We start from the raw sequence: 18,468 nt of genomic DNA, 5'->3' as shown, positions 1-18,468 counted from the left end.
AGTTTTGAGAGCAAATATAGTGGTATGAATATTGTTATCAACCGTGACCTACAAACGAAGGAAGAAGTGTATGAACTGATAGCAAATTATCCTGATTATCACAGTATCTATACCGATGGCTCCAAATGTGAAGACAAGGTGTCAAGCGCTTTTTATGTATCTCATAGCAAGTCAGGAAATGGAATTGTATTACCTGGACACACTAGTATTTTTACAGCGGAATGCATGGCGATTGTTTTGGCTCTTCAGTTTATTGAACAGAACTCAAATTTGATCAGGTGCAGGTGGCTAATAATATCTGACAGCATGAGTGCTTTATCCTCCCTTCAATCCGACGTCTTAAATACTTCTGCTAACTACATTCAATACGAAATTAAAGCTTTGTACTGGAAATTGAAAGAAAATCACATTTCTGTTACTTTCTTATGGACTCCGTCTCATAAAGGTGTATTTGGCAACGAACAAGCTGACTACTTAGCGAAAACGATAACAAACTACAGTGACATTGATAGAGCAAACGTCAGACCTAGTATTGCTATACCATACACTGATCTCTACCCTATTCTCAGGCGAAAAATGTACGAAGATTGGTCTAAACACTGGACAAATATTGTTGAAAACATTGAAAGTCGAAAAGGGACTTGGTATTGGGCTATAAATAATAAGATTGTGTTGCCCTGGTTTGCTAGACACAAAAATCTACTTCCTAGAAAATTTTACACGACTCTTTGTCGTCTTCGCTTTGGTCATTGCAGAGTTAATGCGCATTTAGCTAGAATGAGAATAATTGCATCCCCTACGTGCAATTTATGCTCTATAGAAGATCAAACTTTGGATCACATTTTCTACAATTGTCCTCATTTTGCAATAGAACGTTTGCTTTTAATGGATGACTTGCTTAATATTTACAAAGAGCCTGGCAAAGTCCCGCGTGCTGTGCTTGAACTGCTTCAAAATCCTGAGACTTATTTAGCACTGTATAAATTTGTTTCTAGAACTTTATTGGAAATTTGAAGACTATACTTACGTACTTACCTTAATTGGTTGGTATAACCTTTACCGGATAATACTTTACTGGAATGGAACTTCTTATTATTGGATGTGACAAGATCATGGATAAAGACGAGGCTTAGGCCTAAACTGGATTTTACTTTCAAGATTTTGGATACAGAAGACAAGGCTTAGGCCTAATATGGATTTTAAATGAAAGAGATTAAAAACTGAAGACAAGGCTTTGGCCTATTAAGAATATTAAATGAGAGAGATTGAAAACTGAAGACAAGGCATTGGCCTAAATTGGATATTGGAAACTGAAGACAAGGCTTTGGCCTAATAAGAATATTAAATGAGAGAGATTGAAAACTGAAGACAAGGCACTGGCCTAAATTGGATATTGAAAATTGAAGACAAGGCTTAGGCCTATTTTGATCGTGATTTTCGAATATTAAATTACTAAAGTCAAGGCTGTATGGTCCTGAGATCTTTGCCTGCCTTATATAAGGCGAATTTAAACAACAACAACAACATTGAATACTTAGTGAAAGAGAATATAAATCACTATTTCTACTTAATGGTTGTAAGAAGTGTGCTGAGATTGTGTGGCGGGACTTCAAATGACTTAATCCACTAAAGCTAAGTATTTAGGCTATGTATCTCGCTATGTGTGTACTGTTTATATAATATTCTTATTACTAAATATATACCGCATTGAGGAATCATACCGAGAGTCAGTGAATCGACACTCCCAACTTTGGTTAACACTAATGAGATATAGAGCGTCTGCCCCTAGCGAGCAGGTACGCTAAGACACCTGCCCATGTGTGTAGGTTGAGCCAACTAATATGAGAACAGAGCTTCTACCCCTGGTGAGTAGATATGCTGAGGCCCCTGCCCAAGTGTGTAAGGTTGAGCCGATTAACATGAGAACAGAGCGTCTACCCCTGGTGAGTAGATATGCTAAGGCCCCTGCCCAAGTGTGTAAGGTTGAGCCGATTAACATGAGAACAGAGCGTCTACCCCTGGTGAGTAGATATGCTAAGGCCCCTGCCCAGGTGTGTAAGGTTGAGCCGATTAACATGAGAACAGAGCTTCTGCCCTGGCGAGCAGATACGCTAAGGCCCTGCCCATGTGAGTAGGTAAGCCAATAAGTAAGAAAGATAAAGTATCTACCCTGGTGAGCATGTTAGGCATAAATGATAATTTCTAAACTGACTAAAATCCTTTGTTTATGTCTCAATATACAGTTTCGTTATAACTGCTAAAGTTTAATACTCTTAGGTCCAATTAGCCAAATGTGATCACACCCCCTAACGTAATATGCCTTGAAGATATATTATTCCCTTCAAACGTTACATTACAAACTTTCTATATAGGTAGATATATCTCTATATTTAATGACATAATAGTAGTACTTATAATTATACTACAGATGTGATGGTGTCATTGTGTTTACAGCATGGAAGGGCTGATCAAGCCTATCATGTGCCCGAGTCACCGAGAGTGTCGGTGTCATCGGGCATTGTTTGTAACTCTACAGAAGGTGGACTGGTAGACGTGTCTCCGACCAATTAACAATATGAAACAAATGAAGTCTCAGAATTCTAATCTCACTGGGAAATTAAGAGGTCAGTTATAATTTGATATCTTTATTTTCGATTAGCATCGCTATGTGTTGGCATAGCGACAGTAGTGAAGAGGCGATGCCCTAAGTTACTCATAGAAAATACTTATCTTCAAAGATAGAAACAGATGATGACGCAATATTATAGTTTTTGAGTTTGATTGAATCATGCATGGTCGTGTGTAATGTTATGGTAATATAGTAATAACGCACGGCTAGAAGTAACCTCTTAGGAAAACTACTTAAAGATAACCTACCTACATGCGGTTTTGTGTGGAATATCATGAGAATAACTGCTAAATAATAAAGGAAAATGTACCTAATCAAAATAATTACTGCGCTGAATTATTTTTAGAATTATTTTATTACTTATTTAAGTATTTATTTAATGTACTTACATATTTTTATAAAAACAGTGAATTCTGAATGTTAACTATTATTTTTGAAGAATAATAAATAAGTAAGTAATTTATTTAAAGTAGGTACCTACTACCTAGGTAGGCAATTAATTTTATGTGAGTCAGCCTAACAAAAAACGTTGGACCTATAGCTACTACAACGGCAGAATATTACTCTAAATAACTGAAAAAAAGAATTATTAATTTGATTGAGCGATTTAAATGAAAATATGAGAATAATAAGAGATCTCTTTGCCGGTGGCTTAGTATATTCTTTACCTACATAGGTATACTTTAGTACTATGTCACATGAAATTTGTTTGACAATTGAACCCAAAGTCCCACGATAATGTCAAGCATGTTAATGTGACAGAGTTATATAGTGGGTAGGTACATGATGAGATTATGACTTAGGTGTCAGCATTCAGAATACCTAAAACCAATTAAGAAACTTCTATTCTGCCTATAATCTATGAGCGGCAATAAGGAATAAAACTATTTGGCCATTTCTGGTGGCAAACAGGTGTTCAATTTCCCAGTTGCCACAATAAGGGTAACACGTGGTAATCTCTATCTGTGAATAGAGTTTACAAATATCATGATAGAACTATTTGACACTGATTTGATTCCACATCCCCGTTATCACTCGACTTTCAGTCATACTTATCATACTAGTTGCTATTTCTACCTCTAGAAGCGAAGAGCGTAAAATTTTATACTCGTATTGATATTTTGAGAGAAAAATTGATATAGGAAACTCGAGCGAGGTTTGGAAGTTTAACTTTGTTCATTGAGACGCTCTAGTATTGGCGTCATGAAAAAAAGTGACTTTGATTAATTCGTCCGATATAGACGTATAAGGCCAATGGTGATGATGATGAGCTTGGGGGTAGATTAACTGCTTTATTATCTCTATAAGGCTTGGAGCAGGTCTACCACACGCGCTATCAACTATAAATTATTTTCTTTAGAATCAAATAGGAAGTGCGATCGAATCGTCATTGGTCAGAGCTCTGTTACGCTTCTAAAGTATCTTAAATGGATCATAAGGTGATGATGGTGGCGATGAGGAGTGGTAGGAGGCTGGTGACGAGCCTTGTGGCGTCGGAGCCGAAGTTGCAGAGCGAGCCAGTGCAGCAGGACGTGCAGGCGTATAGTTTCGTCCTCTCGCCGATGACGATGCAACCCGGCTCGCAGTGCTTCGTGCAGTTGCGCTCCAGAGCCCACATTTTGAGGCTAGTTGTCGAGTTTTCCGTCGACGTCGTGTAAGAGAACCGCTTCACCTGAAAAATTAAGATCTAGTAAATACTTCGCTATTGTTATAGGTAAGTAACTGACCATCTGTCCTCAACTACGTGTGTGTAAACATCGGTTTTCGCGCGCGGCACGTAATTTGTTTTTCCACCCCACTTTTCATCCCCTTAAAAGGTGATTTCCGAGATAAAAAACTATGTCCTTCCGTCTCTAGCTGTCAAATTGCCTCTATAGGTCCCAAATTTCATCTAAATCAGTTCAGCGGGCGGTGAGGTATGGGTACTTAGTTCATTTTGCGATGGATGTATTACTACCCCAATTCGGATATAGTCGTGAGCTTATGTTATGCAGTTGGTTGAAAGGTGAAAAGTTAACCGATGGAGTTACCTTGGTATACTTTTTTGAAGATGGGATACTCGAGTAGAGAAATTCTAGAAATACTTTCGCTTTGCATGTGGCTTTGTCTTGGTAAGAAAGAGTACCTCCTGCTGGTATATATAAAGAGTGGAATAAACTAGCAGTATTTCATTTTTCCAAGGGAGTAACAAAGTAGCTTCTTCTTTAAACCTACCATGCACATCCGTCGATCATTATGGCATTTATGTATGAGCGCGGAGCTGTTCTGGCGTAGGTTCGCGCAGTCGTCTTCTGGTACATCGGCATGGCACTTGTAGCACCACAGCTCGTTGTTGGGCCGCGCTGCCGCTGACGTCACATGCACGCTGTCTCGGAGGAGGTCGCATTCCGACTCTGAAACACCCAACCACATAGCTACACTCCCAAATTTCGGCAAGATGATATCGGCAAACGTAAGGAAGGAAATCGTCGCTTCACCAACTGTGACTCTAACGTAACGACTCTCAGATGAATTGCTAGTCGTGCGGACGCCAACTGCCAGTCTAGCATCAGACTACAACCATACTTACTAAACATTGCTACAAGAACTCTATTTTAATAGTCTGTTAAAAGTGTAAAGCCCTGAGATGATGATATTGGCGTAACTCACTTCTTTAATCGTCATGTAGCCAGAGACATAAGACATTAGAAGACAATTTGAACGCGATGCCTATGAGAGACTCTCCAGGACTTTCCACTATAGATGGTGCTGTACTGAATTGCCTTCATTTATCCTTCTAATTTCATGGATAAGAGACATTATGCATCTTTTATCTTTGGGTTTGGTATAATTGATGACCCTTGTTACACCCAGGCACAACACGTTATTATTCTAATCAAAATAAAGAAAACCAATAGGTAGCAACATAATTCTATACCTTATCGGATCCAAATATCAAGCAACAATTATTATATTTTTGAATAATTATGTACCCGAGCAATGACAAAATAGGTAATTATCACGTTAAATCTGTACAACGCCATCTATATTGTTATTGGGGAGCGTACCCTGGAAAGTCCCTCATTTTTTTTAAATTTTTTTTTTAATTAATAAGACGGTTGTGAATCACTATGGTGCCCTTAGTAGCTTTATAGCTCATATGGATAGTGCTGGGATGATAAGCAGCAGAATGTATTCTTTCGTTTTACTTCCAGTTCCCTACAGAAGTGACTTTCGAGCTCCATTACGATACATATTACATAAAATGAAATCGATAGAATTGGTTAACCTCGTTAACGCCCGTCTGAATGTTTTAACAGCCGTAATTAACACTAGGCAGCGTGTGAGTAGACTAATGCGGCTGACCATCACACGTTAATGTCAATGAGCTCGATATTGTTTCGACAACATTTCGCTGCCTAAATATAAACGGATGCGCTAAAATCTTTCTTTAGAATCAAAAAGATGAGTCTGTGCATGCTTGTATGTAATTTCAACTTTAAGCTCGAAAAGCACAATAATATTACAAAGGACCTGACCATAGACAACGATTTGACAGCTATGATTTAAGGATTCATCGTTGACTATACCTATATTTATGAAAACTATCAACAGCACTTGTGATTATATGGTGAAAGAAGAGTTTTGGCGATGATTATGGTGTTGATTAGTTTGTTTTGACATACCTGGTGCGAGGAATGACAGCGTGAAGAGGAGCAGAGAGCGCATGGTGTCTGGAGAATGCAGCGCGCATGCGCCAGCCTCCCTATCGATCTCTGTGGAGCGCGACCTGTTGCTGCTCGGATGCTCGGATGCCCCGCCTATCCCGTCCCCACCCTCGACCCTCAGAACTCTTTGATCAGGGAAAACAATCTCAACTTCCCGAATTCTTTGGAAAATTAAAAACTTTTAGCTGGAGCGAGATTTCCAAGTCGCTTAACGTGACGCAGCATTTATCTAAAATGTAGCGTTTTCGCATAGCAACTACCAAAAATCTAGATACTCGATCGACCGCCTGGTAGATGTCTTAGAGATGCTTTTCTATTTCTTTTTGTTGTTTGACAAATTATTATTGCTGTTTGTTGTTTTTGTATTATAATATGTAGGTAGGTATGTATGTTTAGAAACTATTTTTAACAGGGACTCCTCCTATCATCAAATTATGATTATGATTACAGTCAAGTAAGTACCGGTTGTGGTTGAGAGACGCGTTGATTTTAATAACATTATATCAAGGCCGGTAAAGTATTACGGCAAAAAAATACTAAATTAGTATATTAAATAAAAATATTGAATCAGGGACCTTAGACAAATTACACTCGTTTTTCATAATCGTTTGCAACTCGGCTAAAACCAAACCAAATATCGCTTTTATAAGATTCAATGTCAATTGCTGAGAAAATAATAGTTAGATCCCGTCAGCAAAATGTCTAATTCGTCTTAAGATCCTTTCACAGTTGATGGTTTGGAAAACGGTAAACCTTTGAGATGAGGCGATGTTCAATTGATTTATTCCAATAAATATTTTAATTAACCAGGGAGGACCGGTGTCGAACCCCGGTATCATGTAATACTCATACTCATTTATTCATTAAATGTTTAAATTTTACATGTCAAATGTTAACTTCTAAATATCAAAGACTTATAGTTAGTACATACTGATATTAACGATGTTAACATTAAGTATTTATATATTATAGAATTCGTTTATGTCATAAAAGGACATTCAACAAGCCGTTCTCTTAGCAAGCCATTATCGTACTTGCACTTGAGTTTATTTTAAGTGCAGTTTTCACTAACACCTATCGCGTTGGTCTAATAGAAAGCTCGATGAGGTATGTTGATGATGTACTATTAGCTGCAAAAGTCCAATCAGTTTCTTGCATGTCGTTTCTGTAGTAGACCAAAAACACCTACAAAAACATAAATTTTATAATTATGACAACTAATGGTTCATAATTTCACCACTGAACTTTTAGGGCTAAATTTGGAATACAGTCGTGCGCTTATGTTGTGCTTGTGTGTTATATTTTTGTGCGTAAGCGTATGCACTAGCAACTCGCAGTATTTATGTGTATGTATGTAAGCACCTGTGTTATTATATAAGTTGATTGCATCAACAGTTCAGAACTGTAAAGTGTTATGGTGTTTGAGGTTCTGCGAGATGTTGAATGATGTGTGCAAATTAAATATGTTTTTATATTGTTTACACTTAACTTAGGTTTAAAGATTATTTATTCTCACTTAAGACAATACAAAGTCACTTACATGAGAAAAAGGATAAACTAGGTTAAAACTAAAATTAATTTCATCGTTCACATAAGTCGTAGTAGACCAAAAATAAATGCCATTTCACTCACTGTCACTTTCTTACTATCAAACGGGTTTAAACTACCTTTCCAAAATGTGGCGTGCTAATTTTTTTTTTTAAAGCGTTAAAGAAATTACATTTTATGTCTAATTATAAATTATAACTTTAATATTATGTCTAATTATATTATTGTTTATATTGAAAGATTCACGGCGCAATGGCGCTTCTGCATTGTAAAGTAGTGAAATGTAAATAAATATATAGTAACACGATCAGCATCGCAGCGAACGGGTGCAAATAAAATTCTCTATGTGGTATTTTTATTATTATTTATCCAATTCAAAACATACAGCATCAATTGTGGTAATACGAGTACGAGATGGATCTGCATAAATTTTCTCGCCGTGTCAATTGTCTGTCTGTGCTGAATAGGCTAGTTTCCAACTAGTCAAATCAGGTACTTTTTACTAAACGTCAAAACACGAAATTACTATGGAATTTGTTTGAAAAAGCACACTGTGACGTCATAGAAAAACGTGATAAAATGTCGCACTTATTATTACGTTTTTCTTTTTTAAAATTCATAAATAAGTTAAATAGAAAAAAGAAAATGTTTTTCATTAGTTTTAGATGTGTCTTTATTTAGTAATCAGAATTTCATAATTTAATTTGAACCTAGTACACGACCCAATTGTATTAAATTGCCAGTGGGGAGACGCGGCGCAATGCTAGATACTCTTGTGGACACTTAGTTTAACAAAATGAGACTGTAGGTACTTCTATTATACTTCATTATCATTAAACTTAAGAGCCACGATCATTTCGGTGTAGCATTCTCCATGCTACATTTTCAGGGGAAAATGGGCAGTGGTATCCCTTTTGCCTTCCGACCGGCCGTACTCTATCTGACGCGAGTGGGATAGCGCCTAGAGTAGTCTATTTCAAAGCATCATAAGGACTCCTGTCCTCCGCATCTGATTAGTACTGACATTTACTGCTGCCCTCTGTCACAGGTTACAGTCCCTGTGATTTGCCCCTTCCGTTCTGTATTGTCGTACCGATGGCTCCCATCTCCGCCTCTGCAATCGTTGAGGTCTTTACCCGTATCCCTGGGCAAGGGTTCTACTTATACATAAGTATTGTATTTTTGCAACGCATTCTTCTTCTATCGTATGGGTTGTGAGGTAGATTACCAACCCATCAACCCGTGTCAGGGTTACGATTGAGCCGCTAAAGACCCCTGACATGGCTTTTGTAACGACTACTAACTTACATCAGTAAGTAGTAACCGGGACCAACGGCTCGCATCTATCGCATCACGAAAACAATCAATCAATCTTATCTATGGATCGCATTTATTGGCAGTGTTTTACAAAAAGACCCTGTACTCAGTAAGTACTAGAAGAACTACTAAGGAGTAATAGAAGAAATATAGATTACTTACCTAACTAGAGTCTAGAAATAAACGCTTTGATCCATATATACTTACTAGATTTCGCGTGGTTCGCTCGCAGCAAGCTGCTCGCGTGTCTTTACCGCGATAGAATTTGACCAAGACTTAAATAGGTTTTGTGAAATCAAAAAAGTTCTAGGTGCTATAGTTTTGCCAGGCCGTAGGGTGTCTCCCTGATGCGGAGCAGTTTTCCAAGATGACGTTCCGATCACGCCCCTATACATCAATTTTAGCTCTGAGACATTTTCTGGAAAAACAAAAATTTGTATGGCGGCCATCTTGTTTTTCGGCCATTTTGTTTTTTTTTTTCACCGGCGATAAAATTTGATCAAGATTTAAATAGATTTCGTGAAAACAAAAAAGTTCCAGGTGCGATAGTTTTGCCAGGCCGTAGGGTGTCTCCCTGATGCGGAGCAGCTATCGAAAACCCAGACGTATTTTCATACTTGACATGACGTTCCGATCACATTCCTATACATCATTTTTACCCCCGAGGCATTTTCAGGAAAGACGAAAAATTTGTATGGCGGCCATCTTGATTTTCCGCCATTTTGATTTTTTTTCACCGACAACAGAATTTGACTAAGATTTTAATAGGTTTGGTGGAAAAAAAAATGTTCCAGGTGGCATAGTTTTGCCAGGCCGTAGGGTGTCTCCCTGATGCGGAGCAGATTTTCAAGATCGAGCAGTATTTCCATACTCAACTTGAGGTTTTGATCACACCTCCCATACATCATTTTTACCCCCGAGGCATTTTCTGGAAAAACGAAAATTTTGTATGGCGGCCATCTTGTTTTTCCGCCATTTTATTTTTTTTTCACCGGGGATTGGATTTGACCAAGATTTAAATATGTAATGCGAAAAAAAAATTGCTCCAGGTTTTATACTTTTGCCAGGCTGTAGGGTGCCGCCCTGATGCGGAGCACTTTTCAAAGATCGAGAAGTATTTTCATACTCATCAAGACGTTCCGATTACAACCCCATACACAGTTTTTACCCCCGAGACATTTTCTGGAAAAACAAAATTTTGTATGGTGGCCATCTTGTTTTTCCGCCATTTTGTTTTTTTTTCACCGACAATAGAATTTGACCAAGATTTAAATAGGTTTTGCGAAAAAAAAATTGCACCAGGTATAATAGTTGCGCCAGACTGTAGGGTGTCTCCCTGATGCGGAGCAGTTTTCCAAGATCTGGGATTTTTCCCATACTCACCGGGAGGTCCCAATCACACCCCCCATACATCATTTTCACCCCCCGACGCTCCTTCTGGGAGAACAACCCTGTCAGTGAGTCAGTCAGTGAGTCAGTCAGTCAGTCAGTGGGTTTGTAGCTATATATAGTATAACTAGATGTCGCGTGGTTCGCTCGCAGCAAGCTGCTCGCGTGTCCTGTATTAGTTCGAAGCTTTGTATGACGGCCAACTTGTTTTTAAACAAGTCTCGTGAAATCAAAAAAGTTCTAGGTGCTATAGTTTTGCCAGGCCGTAGGGCGCCCCCTGATGCGGAGCAGTTTTCCAAGATGACGTTCCGATCACACCCCTATACATAATTTTTACACCCGAGACATTTTCTGGAAAAACAAAAATTTATATGGCGGCCATCTTGTTTTTCGGCCATTTTGTTTTTTTTTCCACCGGCGATAAAATTTGACCAAGATTTAAATAGGTTTCGTGAAAACAAAAAAGTTCCAGGTGCGATAATTTCGCCAAGCCGTAGGGCGTCTCCCTGATGCGGAGCAGTTTTCCAAGATGACGTTCCGATCACACCCCTATACATATTTTTTACACCCGAGACATTTTCTGGAAAAACAAAAATTTGTGTGGCGGCCATCTTGTTTTTCGGCCATTTTGTTTTTTTTTCACTGGCGATAAAATTTGACCAAGACTTTAATAAGCTTCGTGAAAACAAAAAAGTTCCAGGTGCGATAGTTTCGCCAGGCTGTAGGGTGTCTCCCTGATGCGGAGCAGCTTTCGAAGATCGAAAAGTATTTCCATACTCAACATGATGTTTCGATCACATTCCTCATGCATCATTTTTACCCCCGAGGCATTTTCGGAAAAAACGAAAATTTTGTATGGCGGCCATCTTGTTTTTCCGCCATTTTGGTTTTTTTTCAGCAGGGATTGGATTTGACCAAGATTTAAATATGTTTCGCGAAAGAAAAATTGCTCCAGGTTTTATAGTTTTGCCAGGCCGTAGGGTGTCTCCCTGATGCGGAGCAGTTTTTCAAGATCGAACAGTTTTTCCATACTCAGCTTGACGTTTCGATCACACCTCTCATACATCATTTTTACCTCCGAGACATTTTCTGGAAAAACGAAATTTTGTATGGCGGCCATCTTGTTTTTCCGCCATTTTGTTTTTTTTTTCACCGACAATACAATTTGACCAAGATTTAAATAGGTTTTGCGAAAAAAAAATTGATCTAGGTATAATAGTTGCGCCAGACTGTAGGGTGTCTCCCTGATGCGGAGCAGTTTTCCAAGATCGAGCAGTATTGAAATACTCAACATGACGATCCTATCACATCCCTATACATCATTTTCACCCCCGAGGCATTTTCGGAAAAAACGAAAATTTTGTATGGCGGCCATCTTGATTTTCCGCCATTTTGATTTTTTTTCACCTGCGATTGAATTTGACCAAGATTTAAATATGTTTCGCGAAAGAAAAATTGCTCCAGGTTTTATAGTTTTGCCAGGCCGTGGGGTGTCTCCCTGATGCGGAGCAGTTTTTGAAGATTGAGAACATTTTCCGTTCTCGACAAGACACTCCGATTACATCCCCATACACAGATTTTACCTCCGAGACATTTTCTGAAAAAACAAAATTTTGTATGGCGGCCATCTTGTTTTTCCGCCATTTTGATTTTTTTTCACCCACAATAGAATTTGACCAAGATTTAAATAGGTTTCGTGAAAAAAGAATCCTTCCAGGTGCGATAGTTTTGCCAGGCCGTAGGGTGTCTCCCTGATGCGGAGCAGTTTTCCAAGATCTGGAAGTTTTCCCATACTCACCGGGAGGTCCCGATCACTTTTCTCATACATTATTTTTACCCCCCGACGCTCCTTCTGGGAGAACAATTATGTCAGTGAGTCAGTGAGTCAGTCAGTCAGTGGGTTTGCAGCTATATATAATATAACTAGATGTCGCGTGGTTCGCTCGCAGCAAGCTGCTCGCGTGTCTTGTTTTCCCGCCATTTTTTTACCGCGATAGAATTTGACCAAGACTTGAATAGGTCTCGTGAAATCAAAAAAGTTCTAGGTGCTATAGTTTTGCCAGGCCGTAGGGTGTCTCCCTGATGCGGAGCAGTTTTCCAAGATGACGTTCCGATCACACCCCTATACATCAATTTTACCTCTGAGACATTTTCTGGAAAAACAAAATTTTGTATGGTGGCCATCTTGTTTTTCCGCCATTTTGATTTTTTTTACCACCAGAGAATAGATTTGACCAAAATTTTAATAGGTTTTGTGAAAAAACAATCGTTCCAGGTGCGATAGTTTTGTCAGACTGTAGGGTGTCTCCCTGATGCAGAGCAGTTTTCGAAGATCGAGCAGTATTTTCACACTCGACATGACGTTCCGATCACACGTGCTATACATCATTTTTACCCCCGAGGCATTTTCTGGAAAAACGAAAATTTTGTATGGCGGCCATCTTGTTTTTCCGCCATTTTGATTTTTTTTCAACGACGATAAAATTTGACCAAGATTTGAATACATTGTGCGAAAAAAAAATTGATCCACATGTGATAGTTTTGCCAGGCCGTAGGGTGTCTCCCTGATGCGGAGCAGCTTTCGAAGATTGAGAACATTTTCCGTATTCGACAAAACACTCTGATTACACTCCCATACACAGATTTGACCCCCGAAGCATTTTCTGGAAAAACATTTTTTTGTATGGCGGCCATCTTGTTTTTCCGCCATTTTGATTTTTTATCACCAGTGATTGAATTTGACCAAGAATTAAGTAGGTTTAGTGGAAAAAAAAATGTTCTGTATTTGATAGTTTAGCCAGGCCATAGGGTGTCTCCCTGATGCGGAGCAGATTTCAAAGATCGAGAAGTTTTCTCATACTCAACAATACGTTCCGATTACAACCCCATACACAATTTTTACCCCCGAGGCATTTTCAGGAAAAACGAAAATTTTGTATGGCGGCCATCTTGTTTTTCCGCCATTTTGTTTTTTTTTCACCGGGGATTGGATTTGACCAAGATTTAAATATGTTTCGCGAAAGAAAAATTGATCCAGGTTTTATAGTTTTGCCAGGCCGTAGGGTGTCTCCCTGATGCGGAGCATATTTTGAAGATAGTGAAGTGTTTTCATACTCCACAAGACGTTCCGATTACATCCCCATACACAGTTTTTACTCCCGATGCATTTTCTGAAAAAACAAAATTTTGTATGGCGGCCATCTTGTTTTTCCGCCATTTTGATTTTTTTTCAACGGCGATTGGATTTGACCAAGATTTAAATAGGTTTTGCGAAAAAAAAATTGATCCAGGTATAATAGTTGCGCCAGACTGTCGGTTGTCTCCCTGATGCGGAGCAGTTTTCCAAGATCTGGAAGTTTTCCCATACTCACCGGAAGATCTTGATCACACCCCCCATACATCATTTTTACCCCCCGACGCTCCTTCTGGGAGAACAATTATGTCAGTGAGTGAGTCAGTCAGTCAGTCAGTGGGTTTGTAGCTATATATAATATAATATAATAATAATTCTTCATTGAATAATCTATTTATATTTAATACGAAATGAAGAAGTAATCGAAAAACATTCACTTAACTTAAGTGTTATCATATCGGAAAAATATATAAATATAATTTTTTTTTTTGTTTTGTTTTTCCCCGAAGGGTATGGCAAAGGGAACTATGCCCATACAGCCATGTCTTACGTATTTTTTTTCTTGATGATTAATGAAATGATGAAAGGTGATGATGATGAAACCTAAGCCCCCACCCTCGGAGTAGACTCCTACTCCGAACCCCAAACGAATTAACTCAAAAGTCCGCATAAACTTTTGAGTCATGAAGCGGCTTCCCGGCACGAAGCGAAAATAGGCAGATACACTTTGTTTATTGAATACTCCAATATAATAACACTCGCGAATGTCTTCCGACTAACTTAATGCGATCATTAACCACAAAACACCACTTCGTATTAATTATTTAGATTACTCAATGAAGAAAGCAACTGTCCCGTTCCCGTTTCCCGCCGAAAAGCCTATATAAATATAAATAATAAATAAACATTCAATAAACAAAGTGGTACTATCTATTTTCACTTCGTGCCAAGAAGCCGCTTCATAACTCGAAAATTTATGCGGACTTTTGAGTTAATTCGTATCACAAACCTAAAGATCTATGTAACCAGGCCAAAAATTTCCAAAAAGAAAAAAAGATGAGGCTATAATTATGACATAATAACACATAATTTGCGTAACCTGTGGATTCCATTGCTTACCGATTTGAAAATATGAAAATACGTTTATTGTTTTTAACGAATTTAACGTACCTAGTATAGTATTTGGCTGTATGGGTTATGTTTCCTTTGCCTGTCCTATGTACAAAATAACCAAAAAAAAAACTAAACAAAACAAAATGGTCTTATGGTCTCGTTCTGTGGTCTCGTTGCCGAGAAGTTCTCTTGATAATTTCCTGTGCTACTTTGTTAGAATTTGTAGCTTACAAGTTCACCGTGCGAGAGCGTCGACATTCTACTGTAAAAACTTCCAGAGCCATTGTGTGTTTTGGATAGAGCTGATATGATAAAAAGTTTGTGGATAATGTTCGTTGATAAATTGCAATGTAAGTAACATACAATCAAATGACATTGTTATTATATATGACACTGTTATTATATAGTTATTTATTTATAGGTGTGAATGCTGATCGACTTTGTCATACTAACTCATACTCATACTAAGAGATGTAAGCAACAATAACAAGTTTCCTGAAGAATGTTCCAATCGGACAGTTGGAAACAATTATGTCTGTATAAGTTGTGGAATATCTTTGGGAAAGCAGTCACGAAGATAAAATCACAGGCCATGGGCTTATGGAAAGAAGTGAAGAGTGGTATTATATAGAAAAACAATCTCCGAGATAGGTATTAAAGTATTAAGTATTTTATGTTGTACATGAAAAATATTGTGTTTCAATCATAAATGTTATAAGGCAATCCTTAATTATGATTAAAACATTGTTCTAATTTTAATTTATTGTTGGCAATGTTTCAGTTCCATTCCTACACATTAAATAATATTGATACAATCGGGCATGTTGTGCAATATACTATTAAAAACATTCATGTTTGCTTTCAGATGCCTGATGGATGCCCATGTATGCATTGTTTGCAGGATGAGCTCACCTCAAAAGCATTAATATCTAGTGAACATAAAAGCTGTGTTAGGTGTGTTGTTGCAATGTATATAGTTCTATTTATTAACCCCCGACGCAAAATTGTGTATATGTGTCTATCTGTAGCATCGTAGCTCCCAAACGGATGATCCAATTTTAATATGGTTTTTTTTTGTTTGTAAGTTATATTAGTCGAGAGTGTTCTTAGCTATGTTTGGTAGAAATCGGTTCAGGTCTTCAAGGTCATCAGAAATGTTTGTTAAGTGTGATAGGAATGTTACACGCTCAGTTTGCTTGCAAGCATAGGTATGTGGGATAAGTTTTTTTTTGCTTTTTATAGGGTTTTTTTCACCTTTTTTCATAATAATTGAGTACTTTTGTTTTGTCGGGGGTTTTTTTTGTTCATAGATGTTGGTAAACTATGAGTTTATATCACTTTATAATTATTATAATTTATATTATTAAATCATTAAATAGATAAAAACCTGTGTATATTTTAATGTTATTGTTAAGTTTATTCTCTACCTACTTACTAATATGTTACCATATTAAGTCTGTTCAAAAATCATAAATAGGTACTTGTTCTTCTTCTATCATGTAGGTTGTGAAGTGGATGACCAACCTCATCAACCAGGGTTATTGCTGAGCCGCCAATGTCGTTGGATCAGCCAGCAATGTCCTAACTGAATCAGGGATCACAAAGAAATTTTTGTGTTTTGTCCCCACCGGGACTTGAACCTGGGACCTCCGGAACGTTAGCCACTGGACCACATAGGCCGAGAGTATATATGGTTAAGTTGCTGTTTTATTTCAACTATTTAATTAAATGTAGGAATATTTTGTATGAGTATGAATTATATAATAAAACAAATTATTTCTAAAAATATATCTTTCATTATGTTTTTAATAAAATTGTTTCTTTTTAAAATTATTTTGAAAAATAAAAATAGTAATCACGTCGTTTAGCACCACTTCAACTGATAGGATCTCACAATCAATGTTTTTTGTGGTATCAAAATTGTTAGTTACATTTAATTTTTGACCTCTTGGGACCAGATTTTCACATCAAACATCCTTTGGTGGTCTTTATTGGTCTAAATGCAAGACAAATATAATTACAGAATCTATAGGTACCAATGAGGGACTTTCCAGGCTAGGTTCTCAAAAAAAAAATACAGATGGCGCTGTCCAGATTTAACATGACCTACCTAGTTACTAAATATGCAAGAGTAACGTGTGTTATTGGTGCTGATTCCAGTACACACTGTCTAAGTTTATTTGAAGTTATACCTGTCATTTTATTATCAGGTGACGGGTAAACGACAGGCTTAAAATTTATGGAATAGGTTCACAATAATTTTAGTCAGAAATTAAAAAAACCCAGCAAAAGTTGACAGCACACATGTCACCGGCGATAGAAATATGTTATGCGAAATAAAAGTTGCTCCAGGTTTTATAGTTTTGCCAGGCCGTAGGGTGTCTCCCTGATGCGAAGCATGTCACCGGCGATAGAATTTGACCAAGATTTAAATAGGTCTCGTGAAAAAAGAATAGTTTCAGATGCGATAGTTTTGCCGGGGCGTAGTGTGTCTCCGTGACGAGGAGCAGTTTTCGAAGACCGGGAAGTAATTCCGTACTCTACATGACGTTCCGATCACACCTCCCATACATCATTTTTAGCCCCGAGGCTTTTTCTGTATAAGGGAAATTTTGTATGGCGGCCATCTTGTTTTTCCGCCATTTTGATTTTTGTCACCAGCGATTGAATTTGACCAAGATTTAAATAGGTATCGTGAAAACTAAAAAGTTCCACGTGCGATAGTTTCACCAGGCCGTAGGGTGTCTCCCTGATGCGGAGCAGTTTTTCAAGATCGAACAGTTTTTCCATACTCAACATGACGTTTCGATCACATTTCTCATACATCATTTTTACCCCTGAGGCATTTTCGGGAAAAACGAAAATTTTGTATGGCGGCCATCTTGTTTTTCCGCCATTTTGTTTTTTTTACCAGTAATAGATTTTGACCAAGATTGAAATAAGTATTGTGAAAGAAAAATTGGTTCAGGTGCGATAGTTTTCCCAGGCCATAGGGTGCCGCCCTGATGCGGAGCAGTTTTTGAAGATCGGGAAGTATTTCCATACTCAACATGACGTTTTGATCACATCCCTATACATAATTTTTACCCCCGAGGCATTTTCAGGAAAAACGAAAAATTTGTATGGCGGCCATCTTGATTTTCCGCCATTTTGTTTTTTTTTCATTGGCAATTAAATTTGACCAAGATTTAAATAGGTATCGTGAAAACTAAAAAGTTCCACGTGCGATAGTTTCGCCAGGCCGTAGGGTGTCTCCCTGATGCGGAGCAGTTTTTGAAGATCAAGAAGTATTTCCATACTCACCAAGACGTTCCAATTACACCCCTATGCACAGTTTTTAACCCCGAGACATTTTCAGGAAAATTGAAAAATTTGTATGGCGGCCATCTTGTTTTTCCGCCATTTTGATTTTTGTCACCAGCGATTGAATTTGACCAAGATTTAAATAGGTATCGTGAAAACTAAAAAGTTCCACGTGCGATAGTTTCACCAGGCCGTAGGGTGTCTCCCTGATGCGGAGCAGTTTTTCAAGATCGAACAGTTTTTCCATACTCAACATGACGTTTCGATCACATTTCTCATACATCATTTTTACCCCTGAGGCATTTTCGGGAAAAACGAAAATTTTGTAT

General features: G+C 37.9%; 2 protein-coding genes and 1 long non-coding RNA gene across 6 annotated transcripts in view; 2 read left to right on the top strand and 1 right to left on the bottom strand.

Moving 5' to 3' along the window:
• The window catches only part of LOC126381584 (uncharacterized), a 73,773-nt gene extending 71,093 nt beyond the window's left edge, over nucleotides 1–2,680 (top strand). For all 4 annotated transcript variants that reach the window (XM_050031046.1, XM_050031045.1, XM_050031044.1 and 1 more), the window contains exon 3: nucleotides 2,455–2,680. The gene's annotated coding sequence lies outside the window, so the exon portion shown is untranslated. The remainder of the gene's footprint in view (nucleotides 1–2,454) is intronic.
• Nucleotides 2,681–3,047: 367 nt separating this feature from the next.
• Nucleotides 3,048–6,413, bottom strand: LOC126381594 (uncharacterized). The gene is made up of 3 exons (XM_050031059.1): nucleotides 6,295–6,413; nucleotides 4,844–5,022; nucleotides 3,048–4,301 (listed from the first exon to the last, which is right to left on the bottom strand). Exons 1-3 carry the CDS (start codon nucleotides 6,335–6,337, stop codon nucleotides 4,062–4,064), a joined length of 462 nt encoding a protein of 153 aa, XP_049887016.1. The 5' UTR covers nucleotides 6,338–6,413; the 3' UTR covers nucleotides 3,048–4,061.
• An 8,551-nt stretch (nucleotides 6,414–14,964) lies between these two features.
• Nucleotides 14,965–16,601, top strand: LOC126381597 (uncharacterized). The gene is made up of 3 exons (XR_007568884.1): nucleotides 14,965–15,186; nucleotides 15,258–15,487; nucleotides 15,702–16,601. It is a non-coding gene; the product is annotated as an uncharacterized LOC126381597 (long non-coding RNA).
• Nucleotides 16,602–18,468: the final 1,867 nt, after the last annotated feature.

This window comes from Pectinophora gossypiella, unplaced genomic scaffold (genome assembly GCF_024362695.1).
Source record: "Pectinophora gossypiella unplaced genomic scaffold, ilPecGoss1.1 Pgos_65, whole genome shotgun sequence".
In the NCBI taxonomy this organism is placed as follows: Eukaryota; Metazoa; Arthropoda; class Insecta; order Lepidoptera; family Gelechiidae; genus Pectinophora; species Pectinophora gossypiella.
The sequence above is the reverse complement of the archived record's forward strand: the minus strand, read 5'-3'. Positions and strand labels throughout refer to the sequence as shown.

Bases quoted from the DNA above. Each gene is read 5' to 3' on its own strand.
- LOC126381594 (XM_050031059.1), bottom strand. From the start codon at position 6,337: ATGCGCTCTCTGCTCCTCTTCACGCTGTCATTCCTCGCACCAG. The intron at 5,023-6,294 runs GTATGTCAAAAC...TGGGTGTTTCAG, and splicing joins GCTGTCATTCCTCGCACCAG to AGTCGGAATGCGACCTCCTC. The intron at 4,302-4,843 runs GTAGGTTTAAAG...TTAATTTTTCAG, and splicing joins ATGATCGACGGATGTGCATG to GTGAAGCGGTTCTCTTACAC.